Genomic DNA, 10,391 nt, shown 5'->3' on the forward strand with positions numbered 1-10,391 from the left:
GAGAAACCATGGAACACTGAGCATTTATGGATTTTGAACTTGCACTGTATTTCTCAGTCTAACCAAAATGAAACCACCAGCACCAGCATAAAGCAGTGAGCGTACAAGAGCTGCACCAATGCTCCAGGCAGGCCAAGGCTGCTGCCAGGACTGGAACTGGGGGAGATCTCAGCTGAAAAACCTCATCCCAGGAAGGGGGTTACCTTCCCAATCTGCACAGCCCAGGGACATGCCAGCACCAGGAAAACAGGAGTGGGGAGCAGGGGAAACCCAGGAAGACTGCAAGGAGCTTCAGGAAGGAGAAAAAAGGGAGAAAGGGGACAGTAAAGAGATCTGCAAGCTTTGAGCAACCACAGACTTCATCAACAGCTTCTTAACAAGTTCATCAAGTAGATTCAGTGTTGAGAAATCCCTTGTCCTGTGTATCTCCAGCGAGGACAGCAGGAGCCATGGGACCACAGCAGGCAGCCAGCAAAGGCAGAGGAAGCAGCAGCTGAAGGGGAGCATCAGCTGCTGCCACACAGTAAAAGGAGGCTGTGGGCCAAGCCCAGCACCCTGACAGCCACAGGCAGGAGCAGGACAGAGGGAGACACGCTGCATCCTCATACATAACCCACGTTTTTTCAGAAGCTGAGAAGCAAGGGCAGCCTGACCAGGGCTGCTCCCCGGGGACCAGCCCTGCAAGCTGCTGGGAAGAAAATCCCATTGCAATATCCCAGCAGATGGGAGCATGCAAAGCACTGCAGATGAAAGGACTATAAATAATCATTGCAATCAGAGCTGACCCAGGACAAGAACATTTTCTTTTCTCTCAGTCAAACAGTCCCACACAAAACTGACAGTAAGAAGCATTTTAATGGGACTTTTTCCAGAAGGGACTGATTTTTCATTCCACTAATCTCAATAGGACATACACCCAAAACAAACTGAGCCTTTCAAAGTACATGACTTATACTGTATTTACAAGGTTGTGGAGGCACCAACAGTGCCTTTATCCCTCTTGAGGAGGTTCAATGCAACCATTTCCTAAAAAGACTCCAAGACACATTATCTTTTAATTCAAAGATAAGAAAGATTCACTTTCCTGAAAAAAAGTATACGGGGAAAGGAAAAGTTTTTAAAAATTAAAAAAACAACCTGCGGAGCACCTCTGATATTTTCCCCCCACTACAATAAAGCAAACTGGACCAAGTGCAGCATGCTGGACCAGCAGCTGCTCACTGTGCTAGGAACAAGGTCTTTTTTGATGCCAAGTAGATTGAGCTATAAAGCAGACTTTGAAAAAAGGCTTGTAAGAAGAAAGCAGAGTGCTTAGAACTGGGCTGGTGCCAAGCCCAAACTCCTCAGCACTCCCTCAGCCTTGGAGCACCAAAAGGAATGAGCATCTCTGGCAACTCACTGGGAAACCAAGGGCTACCATGCCCAGCCAGCCACTGCCCACTTGAGCACACATGTGCTGAACAATCTCTGTCACCAAGCAGGTTTGAATATTTGATAGGTTTAAGGGGGTTAGGGATGTTTTTTTAAGAGGTGATCTTTCCATTAGAGAGGGTTAAGAGCAATGGAAGGTGTGAGGTCAGGCCAGGTGCCACTCCTGAAGCCATTTAACCCTGGTTCTGCTCCCGGGCCTTCCCACAGGAGCACCCCAAGCCCCCAAGGATGAAACAGCCATTTTCCCTGTTCTCCTGTAAAACACAGGACCCACTGCAAAGCCAAGTCAGACAAACAGTTCCCCAAGCACACCAGAGTCTGCACCAGAAATGAGAACATTGCAGAAAGCTGAGCCAAGAACCCACAAACCCTGGGTCTTTTCAAGTTCTCAATATATCATCTCTACAAACATCTTAAAAGTCTTCCCCTTCCCCCACAAAAACACCAAACCCCCAAACAACTGTACAAATAAGGCCTCAAGCTCCCTGGAAATGCACCTCCCATGTACAAGATGGTACTAGTTTACCTGCCAAAGAAGAAAAAAAAAAAAGAAAGAAAAAGTCCAATAATAGTTTTTGGATAATATTTCTACATGAGGAAATTTTGAAATTCTCCATTGCTGAACACAGCTGTGTTGTGTCAGAACTGCAGGCATGATTACCACTGGAAACAGCTCTTTGATGACTATCACACTGGAATATCTAAAACAAGTAGAAGCATGGAAACAAAAAGTGCTTTGCCACCCAGTTTCAAACAGAATGCTGAAGACCACTGAATAATATATGAGGGGGTTGGTGGGAATTTGGGGTTTTTTTGGTGAAAGATCTCTCAAATAGGGCTGGGCTGGTAGAAAAAAAGACTGAGGCTTTCTTTAAACTTAAATAAAATTACCTTGTTATTTCAGATCCTGTTGCAGCTGATGAGTTTTCACCATTTTCCAAGCTTCTACATGAGAATAATTCCTAGAAATTATGTTTTACCTAAAAGCCCACCAAGGCTACCAGCAGCTTGCACCTTTGGTCTGGCAAGCTACAAAAGGCAGCTTCTCCTCTCAGTATTCCTGGTCCTGTTTGGCACCTGCACATGCCTGCTAGCAGCAGCTCCCTGGTCTCATGGTTTGTCAGCAGCTGTCCTGGAGCTCTCATCAAAGCTGATGTGACAACCAACACCACCAGCACACTGCTAAAAACCCAACTCATGAATGCTGTGGACAATGAGAGCAATCCCCAGTACACCCTCTGGAAATGGCTAAGAGATTATCCTAATTGTACAAAGAGTTTCAAACACAGCTAGTGGTGTCCTCAACACAAGCAACCACATTCATCCCTGACTTAAAGGCTGTAAAGCTTGATTTGAGACACACAGGGCTATGCCATATCTGGGAGGGGGAAAACATATTCCTTTCTGTGTGGTGGGACAGCAGACCCAACAAGATTTGTGCAATTCATATGCAACTATGAAACTCATGTTATTTTCTGATCAAAACACACCGTGGTAGCCACCAATAAGCAAGATCTCATGGTTAAGAGATGTGCAGGCTAGAATGGTTCTTTGCATGCCAGAGCTCATATGGGGGGCAGCAGCCCAGGGTGAGCTTCCAAAGGTTGTTACAGACCAGAGATGATGACTTTAGATGTGATGTTTAACATGCCAGATCCCATACCCCAGTTAGCCCAGGGAAGAGCATGCAGCCAGAGGGTAAATTCGCTCAGCATGGCCTCACCAGTGGGGGTGAGCACTGAATTAGAGGCCCAGGACACAAACAGGAGGTCTTAGCCAGACAGAGGTGGTGAGCATAATGCTCACAGCCTTCCTTCTTATGGTGAACCCAAGATCCAAGTTTCCCATCCCATCATCTACACTGGAAATTCTTTTCTCTAAGTGTTGTTTGCAGAGCAATCCTGTTTTTCATTTCCATGGGAAAAGGCAGCCTGGGATTTTCACTTGCAGACTCAGAGAGGCCACAAGAGCCTCCCAAGGCCTCAGGCTACAAGAGAAATGGTACCTAATAAGCCAGAAGCTTTTCAGCACGCCAACAATTCTGAGCAGCAAACTGTTTCAAAGGTTTAAACCTACAAAAGGAACTGAGTGTGTGAAAACCTGTGACTATTTCTTCTACCAACTCAGGGCAAGCACCACAAATAGCAGCAAAAAGGTTTTGAAGCAAAATACCACACAGCTCCAGCTCTCTCCACCCCCCAAAGTAAGTGTTCTGCCATGTACAGCATTCCCAAAGGCATCAGGCAGCAGCATCAGCATCCCGAGACAGAGCACGAGAAAAACTTGGGAATTTGAGGTGAATGCAGGAAGTGATACCTTTATATAACTGCACTGAATAACTGCTGGCCACTAAAAGCCCCGATCTCTTCGGCACTCGTGTTGAAACCTGCAAAATGTAAATCAAGCCTTTGCCAGACCAACTAAAATAGCGTCTCCCCGAGGGCTCCACAAATACCACGGCAAAGCCCGGGCTCCCGACACGCCCTGAACACCGGCCCTGGAGCTGGAAATGCCCTCCCAGCGCCTCAATTACCAGCGAGTCTTTAAACTGCAGCTACACTAGGCACAGCTTCACGTGCATACCTACACCCTGCTTGCTTGCACTGGGTTTTACCACCGTGGTTCCCTAAGGAAAGCACCAAACCACAGCCTCATAAAGTTTTAATGGGATAACTGGCAAACTGAGGGCATCACTGCACTGAGTAAAACACAGCAACTGCATCCCAGTGCTATAAACTATCGACTTAAGTCACATTTTATAGCTCTCTCTTCTGGAAAAAAATAAAACACACTGGTTTTCTGTACTCAGAAAAACCTCTGGTCTGCTAAAAACAACGGGCAAATGAAGCCAGGGCTGAGCACAAGAACTGGCAACTCGCCTGGGTTTCCTTGTAAATGCCTTCAAATGGCAGTCATGCCTCAAACCATGCTTTGCCGGCAAAGTGTATATATAACCCAGCATCCTCGCTCCCTCAGAGCCAAATAAAGGACTGAGCGTGCGGGAAAGGGGGAGGGGAAGGACATGGGTTATTCATTTCTTCAGCGACCAACAGCTTTCACAAGTTTTTCTTTATGTATACGAGACACCATCCAGCATGGTGACATGAGTTTCCAGGCTAGTCTATAGTAAGGATTTCAGGAGCTGACATGTTTTTAACCAAGGCAACCAGCAAATTCATCTTTCTTCCTGACAGGCAGCCTACCAGAGGGCTGCTTCCAGCACCAAACACTGTCTTGTCTTTTGAGGCAATGACAGAAGAGGAAGGAATTGATCTTGTCTGCCTTCCAGATAGCCCTGAATCCATAGTTGGGCCACCAGCATCATCAGTCAGGCACATCTGGACACCATCCCTGCTGAGATGCAGAGCACAGGCACCTGCCCCAGGAACTGGACTGCTCTGAGCTCACAGCTGATAAAAGCATGGCTGCTCTCAGTGGAGATGGAGCCGCCCCACCATGGAACAGCCACCAGCATGCTGAGGAGGCTTCCTCTTTATCCGAGGAACAAAACCCTGGGATAGTCACAAATCACAATAGCTGAAACCAAGGTGTGAGAGTGTCCAGAAAGTAAAAGTGGTGAGGAAAAATGAGAGGTGGCTCCAGCAGAGCTGGTTGGGAACACAAAGGTACATGTAGAAGTGGATTTTAAAAAGTGTAGAAACAACAGAAAGCACACAGAAATTAGAGCTGCAGAAGGAAAGAGTGAGAATCTGCTCTGAAAAAACACAAACCTTTGCCCCAGCAAGAGCACCTAGAACCAAAAATACTCCATGTACCTCCATGCTGTCTCTTTTCCCCTTCTTCCAGTGTTCAAGGGAGCATCTCCAACAGCACAGCGTTGTTTCTGTGTGCCAGGGGTCTACAGCAATGCTGTGCTCAAGTGTATGCACACAAAGCACTGGGGAGATGCCAGAGCTATCCCAGGCTCCCAGGACAAGCAAACAGCACAGACAGTAAAAATAATGTGACACCCTGGCTCCAAAAACAAAGCAGACAACGCACTGGAAGGCCTTGGCTTCCATCTTCTACTTCAAAGCTGGCACCACTGCCTCAAAGTGCCTTTTTTTGGGAATATATGGAAATATAGTAGGAGAGCAGTAAGAAAAAAAAAAAAAGACTGGCTGGGTCAAGTCTAAATAAGTAATAAATTCTGAGGAAATGGAAAATGGGGAAGCCAAGGGATACTTTTAAGAAATGTGGAAGAAAGGACACAGCAATGCTCTCCCCTCCTCTCACTCACTAACCTGATTATCCAGACACCACCCTATGAACAAGTTCAGCTCCCCCTTCTCCTGACTTACAGCTGCAAATTTGTGTCTCCAGGCCTTTTACCTACCCTTACTTAGGGGGTCTTAATACCCTCTCATACAAAGAGAAATAGCCTTTGTAACTCTAATGTTCCTGGTGCAGGGAGTGGTAATTACCCCAATTCTCCTCTCCTCAGGGAGCACCCTAACTTCTGGACACAGATCTCATCTCCAAACACTGCCAGGATCTGAGCCTTTAACTCAGTAGTAGTGATCTGCGCTGTGTTTTCCTGTATCAGGCTTTGTGCTGGCACCTAGTCCCAAAACTAAAGGTTTTTAAACTTGCTTTGAACTGCACATTGTAAGGAGATTCAAAGAAATCCACATTCACATGTTGGCAACAGACCTGCAGTTCTTACTGACCTCTTGCAGGCCCCTGTGAAATGTTAATGCTGCTCTACATGGACTGAACATTGCTGGATGTTAATCAAGACATCTCAAACTGCCAGAAAACTCAGCACAGGGCAGCATGTACGTGAAACCCAGAGTCAAGGCAGCTGGTCCTGACCAGGTGCAAAACAGCATTAACCATTCAGGACACCAACGCTTTCAGAAATGAAGGCAATTGCAGCATCAAATAAGGATATGGGTCTGAGCACAGAGCTTAATCCTCAAAGACCAGGCAGAACTAAATGCATGAAAGGGCTTTGTGCCTCAGAGTGCCTTTATGTCCTACCCAGTGCATAAATACTCAAGCTCCTTGCCTCTTAGTGATGTCAATAATTAAGTGTCCCACAGACCACAGTGCCTGCGGGCACACAGAACCCAAAAGCAGCACCCAGCAGCTCACTCAAACAAAGTGGTTTTAAGACCCCACAAAAGTAGGGAAGAGCAATGCTGCAGAGAAGTTTGGGGCATTTCAGACTAAAAAGGAGCTGTCAGTACTCAGCAGCTCTTCAACCTGCCATGAACTCAGCAATGCAGAGAATCACAGAGCACATGTGCAGAGAGATAAATGCTTTGCTGTTGTCATCTTAAAACCAACTTCATCACCACCATGGCCACAACAAGCTTCTGATTCTTAAAGGGCTTTATACTAAAAATATCCCTCTCAAAAACCTAACTAGGAAAAATCAGGCCAAAAAACCCACTCAAATACATCCAAGTCGGTCAGGCAGCTTCTGCTTTAAAGTTGTACTCCACTCAAAAACATGGCAAAGCAAATTCCCAAAGCTCCAAGAGCCTGCAAACAAACTGGAACACAAGTGAAAGTGCTGCAATGCTACAGTATTTTGAAGATGCGGATGTTTTCAGCAAAATGTGTCTATTTCTTCAAAGCCCAGGACACAGCACACTGCTCCCAGTACTGTGTTTTTAAAAAACACCCATATACACATGGGTACACAAAACCAAGCACAGCAGTAATACAGATGGGTATGTGAGTCTTGCCTTGATAATGAGAATTACAATGACTGTTATTAAAAAAGAAGTTGAGATCAAATCTTTGCTTTCCAGGACTTTTGAAAAAAAACATTCCTAATGTACAAAGAAAAGAAAACAAAGAGGGACTATCAGACATGCTTATGTGGTATATTTATGTTGAAGCTCCAAACAGAAGGAAACACTTGTGGGGCACATGGATGTGCTCATCAGGTGACCCCAGTACAGGACTCGGTGCCATCAACTCCATCTCACCAATGCAGGTGAGAGCTCTCACAAGATACAGCTCTCCAAGCCCTAACACCATTTTTCCCCTAAATTAGACTGTTATTGATACTAAATTTAATGCCCAACAGCTGCTCTTGATTAGAAGCTGCGAATGGCTGCAGTGGGGCTTTCTTTAATATTTATTTGATTTAATGACATCAGGATATAAGTTGTGATTTCAACTTTCTCTAGGCTGTTTCATCTTCCAGTTATTAAACAATTACCCTTCCTCCATGTCATGACAGCTTGAATAACTGAATGAACATTAAAGAAAAGCTTGTCCACAAACCAAAGTGAAGGCTAAAACACTTTATCCCAAAGAAACCTCTGGAATTGACAACGAATCAGGAAATCCACCTTCCTTTTTTGACTGGCTGTTACAGTTCAGCAGCAATGCTGGCTGCAGACACGCCTAACCCACCCAGCAATTACAGGACAATGCTGCCCCGGGGGGTAAGAGGATACACGGCAGATGTGCCCCAGCACACGTGATTCCACACAGTGCCTGCCACTTTCCAAACCAAAATCTCCCACCTGCATCCAAAGCTTGTTGCCCGGAAAACTCCGTGATCCAATCCTGAGCTTGGCTGCATTGGGTTACCAGTTAGACTGGATCCTAAAGGTCTTTGCACAGAATCACAGAATGGCTTGAGTTGGAAGGGACTTCAGGCTCATGTCATTCCACTCCCTGCCATGGGCAGGGACACCTTGCACTAGACCATGTTGCTCCAAGACCTGTCCAGCCTGGCCTAGGATACTTCCAGGGATGGAGCACCCACAGCACCTCACCTCCCTCACAGGGAACAATTTCTTTCTACTCTTTTTCCAACCAAAATGGCTCAATGATCCCTGGTGCATGGGGTGGGACACGATCACTGCAACCTGCTCCACTTCCAGGCACCTCTGGCAGTGCAGCCTCTCCTCTCACAAACCAACAGCACCTCCAACGCAGACTGCAGTGGAGCAACCCCTGCAATATTCACTGGAGAATGCTGAAAATCAAGTTTACCAAACACTGTTAAGCAGATGTAAGCTATCAGCTGAGGGGTGAAGAACCAGCACAGGGCCAGACTCCTGTCTGAGGATATCCCACCACAACCATGGGGTGCAGGCAGCATTGATTTTAGACCTGGTGAGCATCGCTGAGGACCTGCAGAGCAGGGACTCAATGACAGCCTCTGAACACTGGACCACCCAGGGCCTGGTTATTGGCACTCGCCCAGGCATGGCCCAAGCAATGCCCATTGTGCAGGTGACCAATCAGCACAGAATGACAGAATGGGGCAGGTGGGAAGGGACCACAGTGGGTCATTGGGTCCCACCTCTCTGCTCAGGTAGGGTCATTCCAGAGCACATGGCACAGGATTGTGTCCTGACAGGTCTGGAATATCCTCAGTGAGAGACTCCACAGCCTCTCTGGTCTCTGTTCCAGTGCTTGGTCACTGCACAGGAAAGAACCTCTCCATCATGGTGGAACTTCTTGGGCATCCATTCCTGCCCATGGTCTCTTGTCCCATTGCTGGGACCCAGGGAGTAGTATGCTGTGTCCAGCCTCTGAGCCCTCCCTGCAGACAGGGACAGACAAGGCTCCTCTCAGCCATCTCCTCTCTAAGCTGAACACTCCCATCTCGTGAGGGAGATGCTCGAATCTCTCCATCATCTCCACAACCTCTGCTAGACCTGCTCCAGGTCCTAACGAGCCCAGACCTGGACACAGCATTCCCGATGTGCCTCCCTAGGCCTGAGGACAGGGGCAGGATCAGCCCGGGAAGAGCTGACTACGCCGGTCCTAACACACCCGGGGACACCACCGCGCACAGGGCACGCTCCTGGACCCCTCCTTGTCCACCAGGAGTCCCGGCTCTCCTTCGCAGCGCTGCCCTCCAGCAGCTCAGCCCAGCCTGCGCCGGAGCCCAGGCTAACTCTGCCCCGGTGCCCTCGCCCCGTGCCCGCTGCCGCCCTTACCGAGGTGCAGGGTGAGGTTGACGGCGGTGGGGTGCTGCACGCCGGCCAGCATGGTGCGGCTCTGCCACCAGGTCGCGTCGGCCGGGCTGTTGTAGTCGGTGAGGAAGGCGGTGCCATGGCTCAGGTGCGGCTGGGCGGCGTCGCAGAGGTGGCAGGACTGGGTGACGCCGGTGACCCCGGTCTGCACGCAGTACTCCTCGGCCGGCGTCCCGCATGTGTGCGTGGCCAGCACCGTGGCGTTGAACGCCGCGTTCACGAACTCGGGCATGCAGCGCTGCGCCCGCCCGCTCCGCTCCTCCGCGCACTCGTCCATGGCAGCGCCGCACCGCGCGGGCGCCCACAGCCACAGCAGCCACAGGCACAGCGCCCAGCGCTCGCCGCCGCCCCCCATGGCGGGGCTGCGGGGGGCACGGAGGAGGCTCGCTCGCTCGCCGGGTGCCACCGCTCCGCGCCGGCCGCGGGCTGAGACGGGCGAGGCCCGGCGGGGCGAGGCGAGGCGAGGCGGGGCGGGCGCGGAGCAGGCCGGGAGCGGAGTCCCGCAGCGTAGCCGGGCTGGAGCTGCCCCCGCCTCGCGGAATGCGCCGGCTTAAAGCGGCGATGGCGGCGGTGGGCCCGCTCCCACAGCATGGGGAGATCTTGCCCTCGCCCTCACTGCGGCGCCGAGTGAGTGACCGCGGCAGAGCGCCGGGCCTGCCAGCGCCCCCGCACCGGCACAGCCCCAAAACTGCGCCCTTTACACAATCACCGAATCACTCAGGTTGGAAAAGACCTCCAGGATCATCGAATGCAACCTTTCACCGACCCTTGCCTTGCCAACCAGACCAGAGCCCTGAATGCCACGTCCAGTCGTTCCTTGGACACCTCCAGGGATGGAGACTCAGCAGCCCCTTCCACTGTCTCATCACCCTTTCCATGAAGAAATTCTTCCTAATGTTCAACCCGAACCTCACCTGCTCAGCTTAGGACTATGTCCTCTATCCTGTCACTTGTTTACTGGGATAAGACGCCAAACCCCCCGGCTGTCCCCTCCTGTCAGGAGTT

At 49.6% G+C, this 10,391-nt stretch overlaps 1 protein-coding gene across 1 annotated transcript in view; it reads right to left on the reverse strand.

The window, feature by feature from the left end:
- LAMC1 (laminin subunit gamma 1) overlaps positions 1-9,741 on the reverse strand; it is a 64,613-nt gene extending 54,872 nt beyond the window's left edge. Inside the window, exon 1 of the mRNA XM_054285824.1 lies at positions 9,351-9,741. Coding sequence (XP_054141799.1) covers positions 9,351-9,741 — 391 coding nt within the window. The remainder of the gene's footprint in view (positions 1-9,350) is intronic.
- Positions 9,742-10,391: the final 650 nt, after the last annotated feature.

The sequence above is a fragment of the Melozone crissalis genome, unplaced genomic scaffold (assembly GCF_028551555.1).
Source record: "Melozone crissalis strain CALT ecotype California unplaced genomic scaffold, PUWL_Pcris_2 ptg000045l_1, whole genome shotgun sequence".
Lineage (NCBI taxonomy): Eukaryota > Metazoa > Chordata > Aves > Passeriformes > Passerellidae > Melozone > Melozone crissalis.